General features: G+C 41.6%; 1 protein-coding gene across 1 annotated transcript in view; it reads right to left on the bottom strand.

Moving 5' to 3' along the window:
• LOC119905437 (ERC protein 2) overlaps positions 1-26444 on the bottom strand; it is a 164690-nt gene that overhangs the window by 135286 nt on the left and 2960 nt on the right. Inside the window, exons 2-7 of the mRNA XM_038722471.1 lie at positions 24968-26101; positions 20437-21189; positions 10407-10451; positions 8903-9058; positions 7508-7600; positions 6416-6583 (exon numbers count right to left, since the gene is read on the bottom strand). Coding sequence (XP_038578399.1) covers positions 6416-6583; positions 7508-7600; positions 8903-9058; positions 10407-10451; positions 20437-21189; positions 24968-25828 — 2076 coding nt within the window. The 5' untranslated portion in view covers positions 25829-26101. The remainder of the gene's footprint in view (positions 1-6415; positions 6584-7507; positions 7601-8902; positions 9059-10406; positions 10452-20436; positions 21190-24967; positions 26102-26444) is intronic.

Raw genomic sequence — 26444 nt, 5'->3', positions numbered from 1 at the left:
AAGAATACTTCTAGCAAGTCAGCTTTGTATTAAGAATTGTTTTGTCAAACTACTATTTCAATGATTAAGTTCAATGATGAACCTTCAAGCTTATCATTATATTGTAGAATTTACAGGGTTCTGTTTATTTGTCATTCTGCCTCGTTTGAATGACAAGCTAACATTACTGTAAGGCAGTTGCATTTTTAAAAGGCAGCACACATCCTTAAATTTATCCATGATTTTCCATCTATCTACGGTGTCAATCCAAAATGGTTCCACACATTACTTCTCAAATGTTGTCATTAATATCTGCTCGGCGTGGCTTGCTAGTTTCCTCTATTTTGTGTCACCAAACAGAACAATTTGCTCAGGGACTGCAATAGTTTAGAATAAGAGTAAAAGGAGACAAGGCCCAGTCTGTTGCAATTCTACACTGTGGAATGAATCTGGCATGTTCATTAGAGATGGAATATTTAAGTTGATCCCACATTTGAATGGTAGTTTTAAATTTCAAATAAAAAGTGATAGCCCTAGAAAACACTAACTTCAGCTTTAGAGAACTTGGCTGATGAGTAATGACGTTGTGCACCAGACACCAATCACTTTTTAGAGTGTAGAAAGCCTTTTTTATATCTACCCCTATTGGAAGAACTGTTCACCTGATATGTTAACACTCCCAAATAACCTTTAAGCAGAAAGACAGTCCTTTAACCTCATAGACATTGTTTCATTTTAAATAAGATGCACTGGATTGGAGCCAAAAAGGTCCATACTGTACTTTTGCTTCTTCTGATACAATCATTCTATTGAAATTGAGGCACGGCATGTTTGTGTGAGTGTATCTATGTATGTGTGTGTTGGAAATTAGAGGTTAAGTGGTCTGAGCAAAGCAGGGTCACCCTGAGTAGAGAGAAAGTCAGAACAAAAAGAAAGGAGAGTATTGTCTCACTGCCTACTGGTTAACCACTCGCTGACTGACAGTGGACTGAGCAGAGCCCTCATTACTCTCTGTATTTGTGTGGTTTTTTTTGCTTTCAAAATGTGCTAAAAGAAAAAATGTGAACAAATGTAGAGAGAGCACATACACACACTTCCCAAAGAAGAAGAAGAAATCATCACAAAAATGAAATTTACCTCAGACGTCCTCTACATAACGCATCATTTGCGCTGACGTATGCGGTATGCAAATTTGCACCACAACACCAACGTGCGTGTTTTCATGTGTATAAGTAGCTGTGTGCACACACTTGTGTTTGTCGGCTCATTCTGTCATGCACATATTTATCTCGTTCCCTGTGTAAACCATTAAATATCTCATCCCCATTCTGACCCCTATAACTCCACTTTATGTCTTTTCCACATGGCCTCTGAAGAACTCGCGGGGGCTTTATTTTGGACCGTGCCATGTTTGTTCTGGGGGGCCTGGACGCTTTGCTCCTCACGCTGCATCCCAAACCGCACAACCCCAGGAACACAGGAGCATGCTGTTGGGTCTGAGAGTGGTGACCATGGTCAATCAAGTTCAGATGAGGTCACATCTTAGCTGGTCTGCAGTGGGTGGAACTCATCACAACATGCCTAAGGATTAAATGTGACGTTAGTGGTCAGCCTACAAGAAGAGCTGTTTTCCACTTGCTTATGCCAACCACCTCACTGTTGTCTCACGTGTTCATCAAGTTCTCAATCATGTTAAAACTGCCATACTCTTTCTTGCAGAAGTGCAGGATTGGACAGAGGAGAGGCAGAATTAGGCGAGAAAATGTGGGGGAGAGAAGACAGATGGAGGCAGATAGAATGAGAGAAGAGAAAACATGGACAGAGGGAGCAAAAGGGAATGAGGCAGAAAGTAAGACAGAGAGTGAGAGCACAGCAGGGGGAGAGTACAGGGCGGAGTGTATCCAGGTTGAGCCCACATCTTTTCTCCGCCTCACTACCGATATGAATCATCAATCAGCAAAGAGAACAAGGAAAGATCAACAAAAATAGTCCGGCAGGGACCACAGCACACCATACAATCGCATCACTCACTGACAAAAGCCCATAGCCTTCTACATCTATCAAGCAACTCTATTCTCTCACTTCTCACTTCCTCCTGTCGCTCCATCTATCCTCAATTCTTTCCCCTCTACCACTCCAGATTCTTTTCTGTTTTCCTCTTGTTTTCCTTATTCATCACTGTCGCTATGGTTGATGTTAGCAAGCCATTATTGAGTCATTTATATCTTCTTCAAGTCATTATACCTCGACCTCAAAAACTCAGTGGAGGTCTTCTGGCAGACACACTGCACACGCTAGTGATGAAAGAGAACACAAGATATTTGAGGTCACATCTGAGAAAGTTAAAGTGAAATACCACAAACTGTTCTCTGCAAACACAGACATGTTGCCACATCACAAAAAAGTGCATTGAAGGTGTGCTACTTTTAACACTCTTGGCATTTAGCGAGGAGCAAAATATCAAATGTTATATTATTGTTATGTTATTTATGTGCCTTATTAAGACTTTAGGTCTGGAGTTCCCCTGTGTGGGTAAGAGGCCACCTGCAAAATGCTTGCCTCAAGTGAAGATTATGTAAATCAAAGCATATCAACCTTCACAAAATGAAAACCTTAACTAATATCTGCCAAAGACACTAAATACAACATGATTTGTTGCATCAAAAATTTAAAGTAATAAATCAGATGCTATCACAGAGTGGAGGGGGAAGTAGGGATGCACCTGCTCCACAGCTTAATTATGTCTACATGTGTCAGTTGGTTTGCTGCCATATAGATGAGAACACAGAAGTCATACAATAATGTGCAAACAAACACACTCAAAATTGTAAAGGTCGGTCCAGGGAAATGTGCTCTTCATTGCTAAAATGACAATAACCATGCACTGCATTAACTTAGTGTAATGAGTAAGCATGCCTAGATTTCCCTGATAACACGTCTGCATGTCAAATACAGTCAAGCATGTAAGTTATATTCAAATCTTATCCTTCAGTTATTGTTATGCAATGATTGACTTGAGAACTGAGATTGTGACACCACAACACTAACTCACATAAATGTCTGTGGTCCATGTTAGATCATTTGAAATATTACAGACATTGTTGGCAGAAAGGATTAAGTCATTGATGCAAGGCATAAGCCATTCCACAACACAAACAGTGTGTGGAGCTGGGGAGATAGATGTGTTGCAGTTAGGGTTAGGGCTATTTGCTTAACTTGTATATCTATGGTATGCATCACAATAGATATCGCAGGATAAGCGGATATTCAATAACTTTGGTTTGTCCTATCTCTGACTCTTTGATAAGAACCTATTGTATGAAAACCAAAATTACAGAGAAATTAAGTTCTAGAAATTATTTGTAACTTCAGGGTCATGCCAGAACCAAGGTCACAGATAGGAATCAGAAGGTCTGCAACCTTTCCAAGAACTGTCTGAGTTTCAATGTAAGAATGTAAGCATAATGTGAAAAAGAACTTGCCAAAGTAACATATAAACCACCCATATATGTTTAAATTCATTTGGTTATTACAGTTGGATAAGCCAAAAGTTTGACGTAAATTAGGCACCTTTTTGAATAATGTTCTACCTTTCAGTATTTTATGTCACACTTTATTCCTGACAGATAAATTAAATCTGAATCTGAAGGAATGTTACTTTTCCCTGATTCTCAAATCAGATCAGAGAACACAATGTTTTGCCCATATACTGTAAATATATTTGACTGGATTTAAAATAAAAAAGGCCCACACTTCTAATACAGTCTGATTTGGCTTAGTGCAATGTTAAACACATGCAAGCCCCTTTCCCACTGGGGTTGTGACCTGTTCCCTCGTCTCTGGCTGGTTAAATATGCAGGTGGGTCTCTGATAGGTTACCTGATCTGCTGGAGTACAGTTACAGTGCTGCATTGTCCTGATCGGGGCAGAAAGATCCACCTACTGTATTAAAGGGTTATATTTCCAAAGACCTTGGCAGCAGACTCACAATGCTCACACACAAGCATATTATTTTCCACATTTTCCAGTTATCTGGAGACGTATTCTATCATGCCCATTTAGAAGTTGTCCTTAACTTTGACTGACAAATAAATATACTTCCATTTTCTCATTCCCTCAGTCACAGTGCCTGCTCTGTTTGGTGATTTCTTAGTCCCATCCTGATGTGAATTGCTTTTAGAGACAAGTGTCTGTGAGATGAAGCTGCTCCTCAGGTCTGGGAGACACCAGTCTGTCTCTGGGGGAGTGGACTATTGTACCAGTCACTGTGATTCATGACGAGACCCCCCCCCCCACACACACACACACATACATGTAGAGGGGTATGAATTGTCAGTAATCATGAGGGAAACTCTGTAAGAAAATGTGGGAATTTTAAATGAGAAGCAGGAAAGCTGAAACAAACTGCTGAAGGGAGATTAAGTAATAATATGAGTGGATGGAAGGGAATGAGGTGAGAAGGGTGATCCTGTGACAATGGTTGTGCTTTCTAGCCGAATGACTGACAGACAGTAAAGGAATGCAGGGCCACACTCAATATCTTTGCTCATCTTCTGATTTGCCCACTTAGTCCAGGAAACCCTAGCCTTTCCCGGGGGTAAATGCCACTTCAATAGCAGGAAAAAAAACGATTCGAGACCGAAGATGAAAGTCCAGCAATCAGCACTGACAGCGTATGTTTTTGTGTGTGTGTTACTGTGTGTGTGTGTGTGTTACTGTGTGTGTGTGTGTGTGTGTGTGTGTGTGTGTTTGTGGTGATCAAGCCTGTCTGATTTGATTACAGGCTGCAGCAGTAGCCTATGAAGAAGAAGAAGACAGGCTACAGAGCACAGTGATGTGCCCAGTGGCAGGAGCACTAAAGTAAATTATATATCATTTCCTTGTTATGCTTCAACCATTTAATGCATTAACATATACATATATATATATATATATATATATATATATATATATCTGGGTCATATTAACAGACAGAGATTCATACACAACACTTGCCCAGTAAAGGGCATTTACTGATTTAAAACAAATAAACAACAACAATTATATGTCTTAAAATATGCATGTGTTATGCATAAACAACTGTATACTATGTAACACCTTGGCACTTAAATTGACATCCTGACCTCAACAGTTGTGACTTACACTGTAGCAGCGATTATATAGATTTAAGTTATGTGTGTAATCTCCATATTTCCCTTTAAGATGTTAAGATAATTTATGATATCAAGGATTCATCGGTTAAGATTGTAGTGGGCACCTGATAAGAGTTAATTAGGGGGGAAAAGCGTAAATTACTGGCTGTGCCAAGTCTCCAGGTCTCTTATTAAGTTATACCTGGCATGTGTGCACATGTGGCAAAAGGACACATGTGCACACATGCGCACTTCTTTAAATGCCAGTTCAGTAGGACACACAAACAAAAACACGTACACACACAAAACCACCTACTGAAAACCAATTCCTTTAAGTATGATGTATTCAGCTAACTGCGAGGGCCAAAATTCCTTGCACATGTATGGACAATTAGCCCTAATTTTGGCCCAAATTGCTTCCTGTAATGATGAGTGGACATAGTTAGCAGGCCACTCTCAACTGCCTAAGAGATCTAAAGTATCAGTTCCAAGTCCAGAGAGTGATGGAGAAAAATGCTAAATGTTTTTAGATTTTAGAAATTTAGAAACTTCAAAGATGAAGAGGAAAAGGCTGCCAGCTTTCTCCAGCCTTCTGACTGAATGACCCACCCACATGTACAAGCCTACGTGTGGACTAAACGAGCCACACGCAGAGACATTTTCTTTCCACCCACTTCAATGTCCTTTAGAGAAACAGAAAGAAACCAAGGCAGAACAAGACAGGATTGTGTACACTTGCACAGTTTCTTTTATGTTCCTGATGTTTTGTATCTGAGAACAGATGCGTTTTCTCTGTTCTCTCAACTACAAAAATGCATCTTTTAATGAATTAGCAAAACATAAAAGCAAGCAAGCAAAGGACTAAACTACAAAAAGGAGAAGTAACAGGAAACACATACACTAACACAGAATCACTTATTAATCCCTGTAAAACCACAGAAAGCTAAAAGCAACTGTTACATCTTATGGTTGTGATCTACAGACTTCTTCACTTTCAGAAAGCCTCATCAATCGGAGGCTGTGTGTAGCTTGTGTGACGGGGTGGCTCGGTGCATCATGGTGAGCGTTTGCATCTGTGTGGGTGTATTTGTGTGTGTTTGTACATCTGTGGATTTTGTTACATTTACATTTACATTTAGCTGACGTTTTTATCCAAAGCAACTTACAATTGCTATACATGTCAGAGGTCACACGCCTCTGGAGCAACTAGGGGTTAAGTGTCTTGCTCAGGGTCACAATGGTGGATGGGTCACAGTGGGGGATCCACATTTTGTATGTCTGTCTGTACATGAGTGTGTACTGACCTCTGTCTGCAGTGTATTGGCGCGTTGCTCCTTGGCGCTGAGCGACTCCTTTAGCACCTCAATGTGTTGCTTGCAGTCTGAGTTCTGATTGGTCAGCGTCTCCAGTTTGGTCTGCAGGGCCTGCATCTCTGCCTCCTTCCTGTTCAGCTCCTGCTTCTGCTGCTCTATCTGACAATCACAGGAACACATGCACACATTTTAGTCATCATTGAGTGGATTGATATACTTGCAGATAACAAAAACCATAAAAGTGAGAAAAAACAGACACACACAAACCACAATCACACCGCCTTTTTCTCTATGAACGGAGCTTTCAGAACAAGTGTTTTGAAAGAACACATTCACTTGAATGCAGCAGGCTTACACATGAGTGAGCAATATGGACAAACATGGTAAAAAAAAATACATTTTTCATTCTTCTAAGTCAAATTGTTTTACTATAATAAAATCTTATAACTTTTTTGGAAGAAAATCTTAAAGATTTGTCATGCTATGACACATTTTGTTAAACTGAACTTTTTATTATTTATTTAGACATGAAATTGTAAACTATAATATCTAAACATGTCAACCGGCCCTACATTTTCAGTCCTCACTCAATGGATTCCCAGGCGTACTGTCTGTTCTATAGACACACCAAGCCAAACAGCCAAAGGGTGAAAAATACATGCAGGCAGACAAAGTTACCGGGAGCAATATTATGCTCACATAGCTGACAGATTACAGATTGTTTTAAGAAAGGCAATACAGAACAGGACCGAAACCCACAATGGAAATCAAATGCACTATCAGAGGGAGGTTTCTGTGCTGAGGCTAGCAATGTGCAGAAGATTGTCATCTGTCTACTGGTGCCAAAAATGCACAAAGCTGATTCAAAGAGAGATTTCTCTAATTGTGTGAGCAGGGTTCACCTCATAGCAAGGGGATTCTGACTGGACCAGAGCTTGGCCAATCAACCCTCACTCATAGGAAAAAAGAGCCTGAGAGAGCAAGGAGAAAGAGGGAGGAATAACAGGAGGCGAAGGGGCCAAATGATGAGGCAGAGGGACTGTGTGAGGCATGATCAGAGAGAGAGACTAATGTGAGGGGTACTTCTGCTTGTTCTGTGATCCAGGGATGTTGGTTGGTGCGGAGGAAGTTGGGAGCTGTTCTGATGGAAGACACACGGGGTGACAAGGCCTGCTCCTACAGAGACACAAAAACAAGAAAACAGAAAGCCACTAAAACCCAGCCAGCTGGGAAAGTTAAGACAGTTGCCCTTCTGGCTGTGGGCTCCTCCACACTCCTCCACACTCCTCCACATTCTGCACTCAACAGCTGAGGCTTCAGAATATTATACTTGGTGACGTTCTGCTAGAAATGATTAAACGGATTAATTATTTCACCTGCTCGAATTTTCATGTTCTCAGAAGCCACTTTCCAGTGTTTGAGTAAATCTAAGCCGAGAGAGGAAACCAGAGAGGACAGGCATGCTGTCTCTTACACACGATGTCACCTCAACACCAGTCACCACCGCTGCCGACAGAGCACAACCCCAAACTCTTCAAGGATATAGAATGAATCTCTGTGCCTGCGCATATCCATGTGAGCAGCGTCTTTCTGTGTTACACAGAAATATGAGACAAGGGGAGAGCGAGCCAGGGCCATCACTGTGATATATATCATCCCAGGTCAGTACAGGTGAGGAGAGAGCTCTTTCCTCTGTCGTTGTAAGCTTGCATTCATCTGTCAGGGCCCCATTCATAAAAACATCTCTTTTATGATTGCATCAGGAACTTCCCTGATGCAATGACAAATGGGCCCTACAAAGAGCACCATTAACGAACCAAAGAGAAACATTTTCACACAGAGTGCTACTCATGGGCCTCAGCCATCACGGACACTGAGCTAGAAAATCTGTGAAACCTGAAACAATGGCTCCAGTACATATGTACATGTGCCTATTCAAATGAATGCATATCAATCTGCGTACTGTTGTGTCCCAATGAATAAACCAGTATGCAGCCTGGGATAGAGAATTCTTACTCAGGCCTTTTCTATAGGCCTTCCTGCCAGCTAAAGGTAGGACAGTAAACAGACACGGTGCACTGTAAGCTGATAGGGCCTGAGTTTGCTCCCTGTGAACAGCCACAGATAGGAGAGCAGTACAATTCTTGGTCATCACACAGGTAGATAGGGCACACAAGCATTGCATGGGAATTATGGAAGCAAACTCTTCACCTCACTCTAAATATGAAATAACAAATACATTTGTTAAGCGTAGGAGTTTTTGGTATCCGTGCAACACAGGAGGCTAAGAGGCTTGATAAAGCAGCCAGAAAACACAACATACTCTAACATGCAGTTGCAGTTTGCACATCTACACTTCTACATGAGAATGCAATGGTGACATGCAACATGCACACAACAACTGTAATTTATGGTTTTTAAGGCAAACAAGCATCACTCCTGTCAAGTTGTCTCAGGTGGCGTGCAGAGACATTCTACCTTAGTCTTCATGAATTTAGAATGGCTCTTGTAGACCTCCACCTGCTTGAGCTCATCCTGCCTCTCGTCAGGGTGCAGCAGGCCGCTGGTCTTTAACATCTGGACCTCATCCTCTAAGTCTCTGATGTTCCTCTCCAGGGAAGAGATCTTGGTGTCCTGCACCGGCAACAGTAGGCAGGCAAAGAGTCAGCAAAGATCTGACTTGAGATATTAAGCTCAGTTAGGGCTTACCTGTCTCACTTTGTTTAGACAATGATCTATCTATCTATTGATCTATCAGTTCATCTCTCTAAAACTGTATGCAAAAAAGCACAAATAGAGGGAGAGCAGGTTAACAAAAACAGTCTCCTCTGAAAGACATTCACAGTGCTGCACTTGTTAGTTCCCATGAAGTGAAATAAATAGCTGTGTAAAGAATAGAGAGAGAAAAGAGAGCTTAAGGGAGAAGATCAAACCCTGGCCTCTTTCTCGCTTTCACTTTACAGCAATTCTCTTACATAGCCCCCCCAATTCCAACATCGGAAAGGAGTCAATTGTTCCGAGGCAGTTGACCATGTGACGAGCTGTTCTGGTGAAGCATACTGGCAGCTTAACCTCATGAAACATTTGCCTGGGTCACTTAAAACAGCACTAACAGCAATTCAGCAAATTCACAAAAAACCTTATAGCGTCCTGTATCTACATAATAGCCTATTAATATGCACCCTTACTTCTGACTAGAATGCCTGCTAAAACAGGGGAAATATCTATGCAGGAAGTTGTGTGCGGCCAAGATGTTTTCCTTTGCAGTATCTATGAGGGAATGGAAGGGTCTGTCATGGACAGGTCCTGAGGTTGTTCAGCTGCATGGGTTCAGACATACATTAAATGCTAAACCTTGGAAGAGAAGAGAAAGGTAATTGAAAAATTGGAAGCAGACTGCATGATGCCATAAGCATAAACCACAGGCAACAACATGCATCTGACCTCTATTACATCCTCTGACATCAGCCCTACCTAGCACATGGTGCTGCATATACCATCCTAAACACACAAACACACATAGTCTGAGCAAACAGGAATGCATAGAGGTACATATTACACACACACACACACACACACAGAAAATACAAAAACGCCCACAAACAGACTATACTATTCAATCATTTCCATTGTTTCACATTGATTTCTATATTATAAGCATTGCTGTGTCTTTAATAACTGACTGGTATCAGTTTCTGCTCCAGAGTGAAGAGGAAAAAAAACATCCCAGAGAAAGAGAAACAAGGCAAGCCCAAAGAAAATACAGAGGATAATATCAAAAACAACATTCAGTGCAATAGCAATAGATGTAAGAAAAGCTGGGCCTCAAAACCACTGAAACATCAACTACTACACACGATGGTGCTGCATTCCAACCCAGGAAGAATTTATGCAAGGGATAGAGGGAAAACACAAACACTGTATATTTGTAGCCCATGTTGAGATGACAGAAGGATCAAGAGGTGAGCAAGCATTACCGTACCTGCCAGATAACATCAGGATCAAAACAGAAAGGGGGGTTGGTGTTCTGTAATCACAAAACGGAAATATACGCCACTTAGAAAAAACAACATCGCAGACACTGGCACAAACAGAGATGGACATTACACATTACACACTCACAGGGCGAAGAACCTACAGAATTTACGCAGTTGCATCAATATTTTGCAACATAAACAGAGGACAGTTTCAAAAAGCCACAATGCAGGGTATTACGTAGCTCGTCCTCATCATCAACATCACCAAAGGAAGACTGGGAAAAGAATGTTACAGTATCTCCACCCCCCATCCCCTTCATTTGTCTAATCCTGTTTGTTTTGCCTTTTCTAATTAATGCAGTCAGATTTAATTTGCTCTCTCTTGTGCATTTACAACACTGTGGGCATCCCGGGCTAGCACATGTGCAGTTTGTTAATAGCCAGACAAATCACAAAGTATGTGTGAAAAATAACTGTGGTTTTGCTGTAAAGGAACCACTTTTGGAACAAGCGTTTGCTGAACGAGCACTAAATGTGTGTGTGTGTGTGTGTGTGTGTGTGTGTGTGTGTGTGTGTGTGTGTGTGTGTGTGTGCATGTACAGGCACATGTGGAGTCAACTGCATTTTTCACAGCTCTAACAACTTCAAAGGGCTGACATGAGAGTGAAAGCTTCCATATGTGACATTTGAAACAAATTGAATAAGTGCTCAACTCTGCATGGGCCCATAATGGCCTTTACTTGGGCATGGCCGCCATACAGACACGAGGCAACAATAAGACAATGCTGTTTGGACTGTTTGGGCATGTATGTTTGTGTCTAGCCAAATCCCCTACTACTGCCAACATTACAGCAGTGATCATCAATAATTAAAGTTTTGTTGGTATGAAGCTGATATCAGACTAAACCAGACAACATGCTGAACCGAAGAGCAACCTACACTGCTCAAAATTACGACATCAGACTTTAGTTCTTAGTATTACTTTTCTTAATGCCTACCACAGTTTAAACTCGCTGTTCTCAAATTTCTTTGCAGAACACATTCTCTACAGCTGGCATTATGAACAGTATAAAAAAAAACACTATTACAGCAATACACTCTATGTAGCATATTATTATGTTGCCTCCTCTTGCTGATTCCAGATCCGCTATGAGTCCTACCTTCATATCAATGACAGTCTGCAGAGCTCTGGTCTTAGCCGGATCGGCCTGAAGCTGGTTTCGGCGATGGAGCTCCTGGGGAGGCACCCGGTAAAAATAAGCCTGGCGGCTCATCATCTTTAGCGTTCTCTAACACCCACAGCTTCAGATAAGATGCACTGATCAGTCTGACCAGTTCCAGTCTCTTTTTTACTAACTTTTTGTATATATTTTGTTAAATATAGCTATGTTATCCTTTATTGTACATCCTTAAAAATTCTTGTTTTGCAAAAGAACTCAAATAAAACACGTTCCTATGATCTTTAAGCCGGTCCACGTTGGATGCTCTCCCAAGGATTTCTTTCTGTCTCTAACAGCAGGTGCTGGTGTCTTTTTCCTCTGCTCTCTCTTTTTCTGTCTTTCTGTCTGTCTTCATTAGTAGGTGGGAGATAGGAAATAGATAGGTCATATCGATCTGTCTCTATCACTCTTTCCGTCTCTATCTTTCTGTTTCTCACTGGTTATCTCTGTCTCTCTCGCAGATGTCTCTGGCATGCTAAAGCTCTTGCTTAGCAACACTTTCTGCCAGCACATGCGCTACGCTTCTTCTATCAATAATTAATGGTGGCTGTGACCTACAACTATGCCCACACAAAAGTGCACATATCGACACACAGCAAGTTAAATAAAGGCACTTGTTGAACTGAAAAAAACTGCACATATGAGGACAAGTCCATTTGGAAGAAAGAACAAAATTACGATCTAATGATTTTCAACTATACCGAGAATAAGCCCTGCAATAAATGGATAGCATTTGAAATTAACACAGTATCTAAAACCTAAATTGACAATTTCATGGTTGTGTTATGTTGTTGTGCTATGTTGTATGTCTGCCACACTTGCGTATGTAAATGGGGTGGACAAGACACCTTCAACATAATGATGTCAAATACAAAATCGGCAATTACAAATTCCTCAAAAATGAGCACAGAGCTAAATCAACACCTCTGAAGTGAAGCCAGTTAGCCAGTTCAGGCATCCCTGCTGTAAGCTCTGACTCTTCTCTCAAGGGAAAGATATCTGCTATCACAACAGCTATCACATTTCTGTGCGGGTGTGTGAGTATGTGCGTGTTGTATTTTCATTTAAATGAACTCCTATGTTTTTTGACAGACTGAACTGCACATTCTAAACTTTGTATAAACCTTTATTTAACCAGGCAAGTATCACTGAGAGCAAGGTTCTCTTTGTCACGAACAGTCTGTTCACACCCACACAGCCACACACATTCATACCCAAAAGCCGCCCAGCACAACCACTGACTGATCTGCTGGCCACCAAGCAGCTCCACTGGAGCAGTTGAGGGTTAGGGGCACTTCAGTTGTGGTAATGAGGGAGTGGCTCTTGCTCAGTGATCTCAGTGGTGGTAAGAGCTGCTCTTTCAATCCCCACCCATATTTGTCTTTATTGGACCACTGGCTTGTGACCTGCAGGCTTGTCAAAACTTCAGACCGCCACTTCCAGCTTATATACGCACTGACTAATGAAATGTGTATATGTATAAAAAGTAGCACCTCTACTGAAAATGAACAAATCTGAGTTACGCTTGGGCAGTATTTATTTTTTCAGAGCTTCATACTTTCCTGACTTTTCAAAATGGTATATGTAATATATGACGGTATTAGTGTAAAAACATAATAAAACTTGTAAAATAAACGTAAAAGCTGCAAGTGATAGAAGTCACTGCATGAGCATTTATGAAATTGTCTAGCCTAATGCTGTGTGTCTACTATGCAATTAGCCTACTTAGTTCACATACTTATGGCCTATGGAATAATCAATAGATAGGAAATAAGAACCCTTCTTATATAGGTTCTTTCTGTAGAACCCGATGACACTTGTTGTTGCCATGGCGCACATCAACACATCAGTGGGTTGAACGAAGAAGATGCGCACACAGCTTCGTCCGTGTTGGCTGGCTCACCTTTATCATTGGGGCTAAAGTAAAAATACACCCAAACAGGGGCAGAGGCCTATTTCTTGTTTGCTAGTCCGTTGACATTTTGCCCACCCCTGGCAATCGCTGATGAATTTGTGTGTGTAATGAAATACACATGCAGAATTTTGTCAGAGAAAAGGGCTGTAGCTAAAGCTCCTGTGTGTTTTTTTACCAGTGTTGGGAGTAAAGCGTTACAAAAGTAATCTTATTACAGTAATGTATTGCTTTTTGCTGCAAAATAGTAATTGTTAATTACTTATTTATTATACCCGTTACAATCTAAGTAGCGCGCGTTACAACGTATTTTAACACGAAATTAAGTGGTGTTTTGTTGTTTCGATAATTTACCAACACCGCAAAACATTTTGGGACCAGAAAAAAAATCTGTGACATTATTTCCTGTTGCTGGAATTCAATGGTTGAGATTGTAGGCAGGGTTCAAACTACAGTGAAGTTAGGCTCCTCTTAACAAGAAAACATGATTTGTGAAATTTTGGGGGTGTCTCTAAAATATTGACAATATGCTATTTTTGCCATGTTTTCTTTACTTTCATGATTACAGAAGCTGCTTTCAGTGCATCTTGACCGTAAATGCGTAAATATGCACAGCGTCTTTCTCAATGGGGAGACGATTCATCCTATTTCACCCATCTACAACCCATTAATCAGAATGCTCATTTTTATGACAAAGACCCACCCACTCCATGGATATAAGTGTGATCTGCACATTACTTGAACTCAACTATGCAGGCACATCTTACTATCTGAATAATGCACCCTTTAATTAGCAGTGAAAGTAACTCAAAAGTAGTGCAAAGCATTACAATTCAGAGATATAATAGAGTAATACTGTAATATAACTAATTACACTCAAATGACAGTAACTAGTAATCTATAATGTATTATCTATAATATTTTGGAAGTAACTTGCCCAAAACTGGTTGTTTCCAACTGCTATAAAAGTGAAGGGGGTTATCACGTTGCCGAAGATGTCAGGCAGTTTCATGCGGCATCGTCCGCATATAATGAGGGTGTACACTACAGTATATCAGATGAATACAGCATGTCCGTGTCAGTTTAACAGAAAGAGGAGCGTTGCACAGTCAGGATTTCTAGATACCCTGGTATAACGTAATACCTTGATACTCAACTAATGTGCAGTACTCTGGTTTACTCTGTCCCAACTGCAGTTTTAAGGATTTTAATCCATTCCACCTCAACACTGTCAGTGCTGATTATTATTACTACTATTTGTTCTTTACACTTCTGTCACATAACTGTGAAATAATGTACATATTTTGACACTCATGTTTTTATTTATATATTCACAGTTAGATTTGTATGTTTTCTTTATATTTTCTACTTAACAACAAACAAGAACTTCCCCTCGTGTTTCTGATTCTGATTCAGATACCACCCAAGCTTAGTTTGAGTGTCAAATACAGGGACAGCTACACTAACCAAGGGCAGGACAAAAGGACAGAGAATACTATCAAAGATAAAACTGGCAGTGACAGTCAGTGGGTAAAGAAAAGCCACTAAATCAGACAGAAACCACACGGAGATGGGTAATTCATATTAAGGCAGCACATCAGTCAGAGGACATGAAGAAGTTTAGAAAAGCATGAATAGATATACAGGGAGAGGCAACAGGTCGCCATGATTTCCCATTGCTCCCGTTCGTCCCAGTTCTCCCAGTGCATTGCAATGAGAGGAGACAAGGGCCTTATCCTCTTGTCCACGTCAACTGTGGATAAGGAGGGATTACTGCTGTCAGAACATGCCTTTCACAGAGCAGCATGCAAAGTGTAGCCACAACCATAATCTTCTACTGACCATATGTGTATTAATGTGTCACTGTGAGTGTGTGCCTGTCTATTTGTCCCACATGCACTATTTTAAGTATCTATATGTCCTGTGGAGAGAGTGTGTGGATCAACTCCTTATCAACAACAGTTAGAGTACAGTTAAGAGTACAATGGGAGAAATTAAGTCATGCAAGAGAGCATGTCATCAAAGACCGTCTTCTCTGCTCCACATGTGGCAGAGGACCGAGCATATGGAATGAATAGGATCAAACGTAACACTATAGCAATAAGTGCCGGCATCCTGAATGAAGGATACGGTCAAAAGGTTCAATTCTAGCCTGAAGGCAATGGTGTCATATATGCCAAGCGAGGACTAGAACATGCACACATCCTACATAGACACACACACACACATACTCACCCACACATTCATCAATCACATTCCCATCCCTTCTCCATCAGTGAGAGAAAAAGGAAACACATTTGCTTGCCACAAATGAGAAAATGTGTCCGCCTATCAGCTCAGTGGCTTAAAAGAGCAGTTGGAAAAGACAAAGGGAAAATCAGAGGGAAAGGCTTGCCAAGAAATAGGGAGGGGTGGAAGGGGGTGAGGAGAAGGTTTGAGAGGTGTAATTTTGTCCCGATAAACTTTCCCGCTCAAACATTCTGGGCAATCAACAGAGCGTGGAGACTATGTGGTGTGGTGGGGAGAAGGGGCATTGGTGTGTGTTTGTGTGTTTGCTGATGCTATTTACAGTGGTCTTCTAATGTTAGTTGAGAGGCTCGTTCACGATTGGAGGTTAAAAGTAGCCAAACAAGCATGGAGCCCTAAAAAGCCCCACCCGGGACAGGGGCTTTTCACTAAACCAAATCACAACAGATATATATGTCGGCCTGGGGAGAAAGAAAGAGAGAGTGGGAAATGTTGTTGCGCCGACAAACATACAGTATACAGCTAGAAAGGCAGATGAGAGAGGGCAGAGGAGAAGGCGTCAAAATGTTGCAGGTAGTGGGCATGAGAAAGCGAGAAAAAGCAGGAAAGAGATCACAAAAAAGACAGATTTGCTGATATGAACTTCCACATCTCCTCAGCATGCTGGCACTAGAAAGTTTTTAAAAAGCTACTTTTCAAGAGTTTCATCAATGTTTGAGAGAGGCTGCGGGGGCAGACGGAGAGGGTCTGCCAAAAACAGCAGCAAGACTTCTGAAGCCAGTCATCCTATAGAATACTGGGGAGTCATAAGTGCATTGTCCTTACGTTCTCAACACTAGAGCAATGATACATACTCAGTCCATACTGACTCGGGACCATAAGGACCATATGAAATCTGCAGTACGATATGCATGAAAGTAGATATGCCATCTCCAAGTTAAAAATCTCACAGTGAGAGTGTGCATGTGTGTGTGCACGCCTTGGCAGCAGGTCAGACCTGGGCAGGAACAGACCAGTGGTGCGGCTGTTATTATTGGGTCTACTGGGACCTGGCGGCTGGGGAGAGACGATTAGGCCCAGATTTATGCCTCTCAGCGTGTGTGTGTGTGTGTGTGTGTGTGTGTGTGTGTGTGTGTGTGTGTGTGTGTGTGTGTGTGTGTGTGCCATCACACATAACTTTACTCACAGTTTATGCATGTAAATTCTAATGGAACACTGCCACAATGTGGACATTGCTAGTACTGCAATAATCAATGTTTGCCAGGCAACATTATGGAGGAGAGGCTGTTTGAAAAGAACTCAAACACATTACTTAATGTATGGCTTTCACATTATGCTATGTGATGTTGACCAGTCAAGTGTAATAATTTTATCTCAAGAGCCAAGTCAATAGGCTGACATACATGTGCCAGTGTTTCTACGTCGAGTCTGTGCAGCTAAGACAGTCTGACAGCTGACAACGTTGAACAGGAAACATAAGCGAGAGAGCACCACTACACACACCATCCCCTGACAACACACATCAGCAGGTGAAGGAGTGATGAAGCTCTATATCCATACAAACTGCACACCAGCATACACACATAACCACAGACAGCTGGAGAAAATAACTTCACATCTGGCCATGGTATGTCAGTCCTTATGGTAAAACAGAGAGAGAAAGGGGAGATTTTAAATCCTCTGTGAACTTGTACTCAATTCTGATTTGCATCATAGAAACCTACATAGGTTTGTGCATTTTCACACCCATCCTAACCCTTCGTTACATAAAATCTTAATATAAGATAATATACACACAAATTTAAGGTAAAGAATATATCTTCAAACCAGCAAAGACTACCAAGCCCCCGTGCCAACCCTTAGCCATGTTAGTTTGAAGGGTAAATAAAAGCAGAAGTGAACTTAAAATGGAGGCATTTATTATCCCGGCTCAAGCTAAACAAGGTGGGTCATTTAAAGGAGAGTAATGGGCTCGGCAATGAAAGGCAGTTGGGCTGGTTTCCTTCAGAGCTAATCAAAAAATAAAGAGTAGTGCCCCCTAATAGAGGCAATAGTTGCACCGCCATCATCAGTTTGCCTTCACTAACCATGACAAGTGCAAGTGTAAGGCAGTGTAAGTGTAAATTACCACTTTGACACATAAACAAAGGCAAGAGACCTTCACAGGAAGTAGGCGGCTTCATGCATAGAAATCCTTCAATTACTCCCAACATTCAGATTCCACACCAACCACATAAACTGTCAGACCACTTGACTACTCTTCACCAGTGTTTTTGAAAACCCTAAAATTGTGTCTGATTAAACTGGTTCCAATTCTCATAATTCAGACATTTATTAAGAGACTGTTTTTTTGTTATTTATTTCACTGCCATTTTTGTTGCACTTAAAACAACTTTGTCAGTGAAGCTAGACAACGCATTTTACGCATATATTGATTTTGGGGACTAGCTTGGTATTATTATTAAACAATTATATAGCACAGTCTTAAATAGTAATATTATCATCTGAAGCATGTGATTTTCAATCACCACAATGAAAATACTTTTAGCAAGGCTTTTAGTTCAGCTTAAAAACTGAAAACTGAATGCTATACTTAAACTGTAATCAGTTCAGCTGTATATACATGCACAAACACACACACACACACACACACACACACAGACTCCATCACCCCATCTCAACCTCAGAGGAGAGGAGGCCAGAAGGGAAAAAACGAAAGAACAACAATCACCTCTCTTTTCAATCAGGGTGGTTAGAGTGTTTTCCCTCATTAATCATACATTAATATTCAGACAAACACAGTCTGTTTTTCTACCTTAGATAAACACTCCTTTTTCCCATCTCTCCCTCTCTCACCTCACCTCTCAGACCCAGTCACCCCCTCCTCCTCCATTACACCCACAGTATGTGTTAAGCTGTCAAGCAGTTAAAAATAGCACAGCACACAGAGTGTGTGTGAACAGGTACTCACCTCTTACACACACAGCATGGTTTGGTCCCATATATTACACAGAGACACACACACAAGTACACACATGCACCGCCGCGGTTACATTAGCATGGACTGAAACACCCACGCCTCCCCTCTGTCAAAATCATCACAGTGACCAAACACCCGGCATGGGTGGATATCCTATCAGCCACCGGGAGCCCAGCAAGGGAGTGTCCTCGCTAGAAACCTGCTAGAAACGCTAAGCCGACAGGCCCAGATGTGCACGCATGCTCTCACACACACATACACACACACACACACACACACACACACAAGCAATCATTCTGACTGGGAATAGCAGACAAAGAGGCAGACAAACAACACAGTCAGAAAAACAATAACATTGAGACACAAACAACAGCAGAGGCATGCACAAACATGCAACACAGGAACACACAGAGGTAGAGAAATTAAAGGCTAAGAAGATTTAGGAGTTAAAAATAAACAAGGCAGGAGTAAGGAGCAGAGAACAGCCTACTGCTAGCCCTCCTGGCAGAGGATATAGAGACACCTGTGCTACACCACCGCTCACCGGAGGGCTGGTACTTTTAAATTCTCAATCAGTAAAATCCAGACTGAGGAAGACAGAAAAAAATGGAAAAAGTGAGGTATGAGCATACCAATACCAAATAATTCTGCTAGAATTCGGCTTTTAACTAAAAATTTTTGATGGGCTGTAATAAATTCTCCTCCTAATATAATAATGTTTAATGTCCACTGTACAACAGGCTCACTGCATGCTGTAGAATAAACGCTAAATGCTATGCACAAAGCACAGACAAGGTGCATATGAGCATGTGCATACCCAGGACCACATGCACACACACACCTACACTTACACACACAATTTACACAAAGCAACTGAGTCAGATTGTAAAACTGCATGGCTGAACACAGGCTTAGAGCTCTCCGTATGTTAATCTGGCCCATTGATAAGACCTGCTGAGCTGCTGGTCCCACACTCTACATAATACAGACATTCATAGGTACACACACACGCACACACACACACACGCACGCAAAGTGTAAACATATAATGTACATACAAAATGCATACACAGCCAAATGTTATTAATTAATCATCTACAAGGAAAAAAGATATCACTCTAACCATAAAAAACATAAACCATTGCATATCGTGTGTATATATAATTATATAATATAATTAATATATAATGTGTATATAATGTGTGTTCCTTTTACTTTATTGTGTGCTGTCCAAATATTTGGACAAATTATATTTTGATGCTTTGGCAACATTGTTCTTGAAACTTTAAAGCCAATTCAGCCCTTTGAAATGAACTGAAGTGAATATATCACTAAATCTGTTTTGTATTAAAAGTCACATGCCATCTCAGTGTTTTTAACTAGCCATCTTGCACTAGACTGTATAATGCTATGTCAAAGTAGAAGTCATTTTTTAGCTCTCAAGATTCTCCAAAACCATTCCGGGTAAAATCGGACATTGAAATTGTTCTGTTTTTTATTACAGGCAACACAATTGTGTACTATGAGTCGCAATATAAAAAACTCACATGATCCTATCAAAGTGACAGATGTAGATATAACGACATATTGCCCAGCCCTACTGTTAAAATGACTTTGATACTATAGATGAAAGGTTCAGCTACATAATCATTCACCCCCAGGGAAGAAAAACACACCTCTCTCACATGCATGTTCTCCAGGTGAGCTTCAGCCTCCTGCGCTGCCATGGTTATGATGCCTGGCCGCTGTCCCCGACCCCAGTGTCCCTGACTTTGTCCTTGGCCCTGAAGCATCTCCAGCAGCCTCTGGATGCTCTCATCCCGGGCGCCCAGCGTCTGCTTCTGAGAGTCGATTCTCATCTCCATCTCTTCCATAGTCTTCCTCAGCAGGGACAGCTCCTTGGCCTGCCGCTCATGCTCCGACTGCAGCCGGAAGAAATTCTCCTCTGATGGATCCAGAGGATGAGATGAGGACACACCGTCACACCCAGGCACCTGGCAGGGGCTGCAGGCCCGGAGTGAACTAGAGCTTGGCGCTACCACCGGACCCTGGCTAGAATTGTAGTGGGACTGATTTTGGCTGTTCCTCGGCCCAGACTGAAGGGTGTTGGCTGGGCTGATTCTCTGCGAAGCTACTGCAGTGTTACAGCCATAACCAGGGCTGTGAATGATGACATCAGCTTCCTGTTGTCTCGGATTGTAAGTGCTGGATGGGCTGGCTCTCGGGCTGTTCTTCGGCCCAGGACTGTGCAGGCTGCTGGGGCTTTGTCTGGGGCTGTGGCCAGGGCTAAGCCCCGTTCTGTGGTCCTGGTCTGCATGGAGTTCTCGATAGGAGCCAGAGTTCCCTTGCTGCCGTTGTTGCTGCAAGCGACTGTTCTCCCTGTGAGCCCTCAGCTCCTCCTGAAGCTCCTGAACGGTCAATGGAAGCTGCTACAAAAACAGAAAACAATTAAGCACCTATTTATTCGATAAGCACGCAAGCAAGCAAAACACTCAGAACCATAATAAAAATTCCTAAGCACACGATGACAAAACAACAAATATACAGTGGTACATAAAACAGACCTTGTTTCTTCTGATATCCCCTGGCTGCAGCAGAGAGATGCAACATAAGAAAGACACACACATGCATAAAGCCAAAATAGAAAGCAGATTTTTTAAAATATACCGCTAAATATAAAACCTTTATGTATTTTATTTCAAGCTGCTGGGTAATGGTTACATGCTTTGGCCACCAGGAGGTGACATTTCTCTTCAAAACAGAGGGAGAATACATACACTGTAAGCAACAGATACTTTGGTTAGTTTGCAGCAAGCTAAAAATGTATGGATAAAGGGATAAAGGGATCTTTTGGATTTATTTCATCTGGAATGTTATTCCAGATGCAATGAGAATGAACACAATCACAATTAGAGCGACGGTTACTGGCCTACATGCAATGAGCCCCTCGGGGGCCAAATTGTGCCACTCAATAATCAACCCTGATAAATAAACTTACATATCAATAATTAATTAAGGACACGATTAAGAAATTTCAAACCAGTTGGCAGAGGTGTAAAACAGAATAATCAAGAGGTTGTTCCTTCATAAATTATACTATTACTCAAATCATCTCTCTGCCTTGAATACATTTTAAGGGCTTAAACAGTGTTTGTCTGCACAATGTGAGTTTGTAAACTGATCAGTGCATGAGCAAGACTGAAGAGGTTTACTGAAGCTGACTGATTTGTCAAAAAATGTATCACTCAAACTACTGATTGCTAAGTGACACAAACGGGTCCCTCGCTAGAGTGTTGTTGGGGACACAGTTGCAGTGCAAATTAATGCAAACTACAACATGCTAATTTACATTCACAGCTCTCAGCTTTCCCGACTGGCAAATGAAAATTCATTCTGTGCTTGAAATCATGGGCAGAGAGCATTCTTGATGATTGACTGAGCAGGGTAAGAAAAAGGCTGTGAGGAAATCAAACAAAATCTATAAAAAAACAGAAACACACACACACAGGACATCTTACTCAACATACAGTATTGTCAAATATTCATTGACACAAACACTGAACAGAAGTGAAATTACTATTCGTTCCATCTGTGAGAAGATATTACTAATTTTTCCTCAAATATTCGTACTCCTCTGCTCAAGTCCAGAAGGTGGAGAGCGCCAAGGACACAGAGTTGAGATGTAGGAGGAAAGGCGAGAGTGAACATGGATAATCAATGCAAGAAGCTAGCACTGAATATCAAGTCAGAGTGGGTGGACAATTCTCCACACACACACACACACACACACACACAAGACTGTAGACACAAATACATATGTACAAGTGTACACACGCATAGACACACACACACACACACACACACACACACACATACACCAAACAAACAGATGGTTAGGGGACAACTCTGGTCACTGAAGCTGAGAGAAAAGGTGACATTCCTTATGCTAATTCCAAAGTTCTCTTGTCAGACTGAAGTCTTCCAAAAGTGGGGGCAAAAAACAAGGGACATACAGAGGGGAAAAAAAGAGGAGAAATGTGATGGGGGATAGAGGTGATAAGGGAGAGTGCGGGGACAGCAGATAAGAGTTAGAAGAACATCTTCTGCATGAGGTATAGTTTTTTTTCAAAATAAACAGGCCATTGAAACAATCTGGGCTTTTATCTGATTGTATATATGATAGGGCTGTAAACACTGTGAGAGAAAGATACGCCTAAAGTTAAGCAACAAAAAGGGGGTTGGTGACAATTTAATGAGAGATCAATATTGCTGACAAAGTTGCGATCGTTATCAGCTGGAGCTGAACTAGCCTTATGTGTGTGTGTCAGTAAGGGAGGGAGAGAAAGACAGAGACAAAAAGAAAGTAAGAGAAGGAGTAATATAATGCTGTATAATGTGTTTTGCTAGCAAGATGTACAAGCTAAGGTAAAGCAAAATGTCCTACTTGGTTACAGCAACAACAGAATTGAATGACAATTTCGACTGAAATAGGACACATCAATAGTGGGTGTATGGCAGATTGATTTTCAGTAGGAACTCTTATTAATCATGCTAGAAACATTGAAGATGGTGTGAATTAATATGCTGTTAAATGGGAGTGATCAAGGACAATCTAATTCAGCATGTGGAAAAACTGATAAATCAGCATACATTGTTATTCAGATGACTTTTGGGGGGGCAGGACGACGTGTGCACAACATATTTTCTTCATATTTGTCTAATGGTGGCTTTTCTGTTGCAGCTGTTCCTCACGATTTTTAAATGGATTCTACGGTGCCAGTTTTCAATTGTGATTAATAAAAACAAACTAATTCTGCTTCTAGTAGCAGCCTTTTATATTTGAGTATAAAATATCAACATTCTCATATTCTCTACAACACTGCTTTCATTCTCATAAGGGTGAATAAGGGCTCTCATAAGGTACATAAGGGTACAGATAAAGTACTGTAAGTGATTTCAGTAGATAAACGAAGATAAAAGAAGAAAGGGATGGAGGTAAAGTAGAACTGAAGAAAAGTAATACACTAGTTGTACGGGTCTGTCACCTGAAAAGGCAGAACAGTGACACATACATCTATCATAGACAGGCCAAGTCAGGACAAGCCTGCAGGTACACATAGACTGGTAACATTGACTGTCCTGCTCCATTTAAACACACTTATTGTCTATAAACATTTCTGAAATCTGGCAGTTTTGTGGGAGGTAAAAGTAGTGTGTGGATCTCTTTGTGTACCTGTATGTGAGTGCATGTGGCTTTTTCTTAAAGAAGATAATGATGAGTGGTAAATGAAAACGTGTATTAACCAAAACTCGTTAAAGCTGTACAGCCAATTGTTATTGGCCTGTACAAACAACAAGTTATTATGCATTAAATTTAAAATTTCTGTAATGTTGTATGAAAGTGTGTGCGTGGGCATGTGTGTGTCACAGTGTCCTCACACTGTATGACAATGTGAGATGAAAAAGCTATAAATACAAATGCAGAGGTGGCTCCTTGGTTACAAGAGGGAGGAGTCAGAAAGGAGAGTACAGATATGATTAAAGTTTTTGCATGCTTGCATGAGAGAGAGGAAGAGCATAGAGAGAGCAAGTAAGAGATTCAACAGAAATTATACAAGATGTAAAGTGCGAAAGATTCTCTCAGCGGGGTGAAAAAAAATCTTCCTCCAGAGTAACACAGACAGATGAGGAGGTAAAATGCTGCGCAGACAAGTGGAGAAACAAAGCAAGATAGGAAACAGAAGAAACATAGACAACAAAAGAACAGGGTAGCTATGCAGTGAGGCAGACAGATGGATAGTGCCTCAGACTAAGTGGACCAGACTCCAGGGAGAGGTGGCACAGGACAGACTGGTCACTGGCCCTTCAGGAGTAGCTGTGAGTTTTTATAGAATCTGGCTAACACTTTGAATGGCTGCCACTAGGGCACGTTCCCATGGAAACACAGACAGCGCTGAGCCTGGCAAACATCTTTACAAATGAACTGCACAGACGCCTTTCTATGCAACCTTGAAGACAGGAACAAAAGCTATGATGTGAGAGGTATGATGTGAAGAAGAGATGGCGGGTCAACACAAAAAGTCTGGATGATGAGTGAGCGGACAAATCAAAGAGTTTTGTTTCAAAATGGAATTTTTACCACATTTTGCAGAATTTTGGGGAAAAAATTTATTTTTGAAAACAAACTCTTTAATTCGTCTTTCTCACCTGCACCTCTTGGTTAGTCCTGTACTGGTCCTTCAGCACAGAGGTTCTCACTCCTTCCTCCAGCCTAACCCCCTTCTCTCTTTTCACCTCCGGGCCCCAGAAGTTGACATTGTTTGTGCCAGGTCCTGTCCTTCCGTCCCTCCCTCCGTCCAGTTCCCTCCTCAGGTTGTCATTGTCCCTCTGGAGCTCCCTCAGCTGAGCCTGGAGATCAAACGTGGAAACCTGTTCCCGTGCAAACGGATCCAGTGCCTGTGGATGTCTTCCAGACTGCCGCCGCAGACTGGAAGTCCCTGCAGTATGCAAGGTCTGGTCTCCATAGGGGTCTGACGGGTGATGAAGCCCATAGGAGGTGATGTTTGGGCTGCTGCCCATGGCTGTTGTCCGGTTAGTGTAGGAGGAGCGGCTGGTGCTCCTGCCCAGCGTCATGGTGCCTTTAGGGTACCCACCAGAGGGTTCCAAGGAATCTTGCTCAGTGGGATACATGGTGCCTGAAGTGGCATAGGCAGCACTCAAAGACTGGATGTTCTCCATAGACAGGGTTTTACCCCCTGGAGCTGTTGCTGAACCACGACTCACTCCTTTGTCTGCTGCTGAGCCAGGTTTGATCTTCGAACCTGGCCTCGACACTGACCCTTGACTTCCAGTCAATTTAGATGCTGGGGCAGGCCCACCCCCTGACACAGAGCCTGGTTCTAGCCCCGAGCGGGAGCCTGGTGCTGAACTTACAGCCTGTTTGCCTTTCCCCTGTTTGGGGGATCTGGAAAAGCGTGAATGAGATGTGCTGCCATCAGTGTGCCCACTACTCTTTGGGCCAGCAGAGAGCTTGCTCTGCGAGGGCTTGGCTCTAATGTTTAAAGGCATTTTTTATATGGCAAAAGTGGACTTCCAAGAGGAAACGGTTATATTTTCATGTCCCTTTACGGAACCAGAATGAATAACGAGGTTTAGAATAAAGGCCAGGCCACCCCTCAGCCTCTCAGTTTTCACCTGTCCATCCCTGATTGTTTAGGGCTTGAGGCTGAGTCTTATTTAATCCTATTAGAAGAAAGTGGCAGTGAATGTTGGCTAGAAGGCTCCCAGACACACAGGTCAGAGGTCTTGTGGTTTCAGCTACAGTGCAGGACATGGTGGATTCTAGACAGGTAAAACAGGGGCAAATATTCAGAGAAAGACCAGTCATATTTAAAATAAATAACAAAAGCAGAATCAATTCACTACATGGTTCATAAGTCTGGTTATCAATTTTATAATACTATTGCCAATATAAGTATCTGATATCAAAAATACTTTTTTTTACTTTGCTTTGATCAATATAAATTACTGAAATGCTGTCTAAACAGACACAAAAATAACCTTGCCTAAATAATAAAATCTGTCCAAAATTCACAGAATAATGATCATTTAAATCAGGAACTATCTGATTAAGAACAAGAACGAGTAGGCAAGACTACAAATCTGATCAATGTCAATTTTCTGT

This window comes from Micropterus salmoides, unplaced genomic scaffold, assembly GCF_014851395.1.
Source record: "Micropterus salmoides isolate LMB-PRFRI ecotype aquatic unplaced genomic scaffold, ASM1485139v1 Ms_hic_scaffold_16, whole genome shotgun sequence".
NCBI lineage: Eukaryota > Metazoa > Chordata > Actinopteri > Centrarchiformes > Centrarchidae > Micropterus > Micropterus salmoides.
The sequence above is the reverse complement of the archived record's forward strand: the minus strand, read 5'-3'. Positions and strand labels throughout refer to the sequence as shown.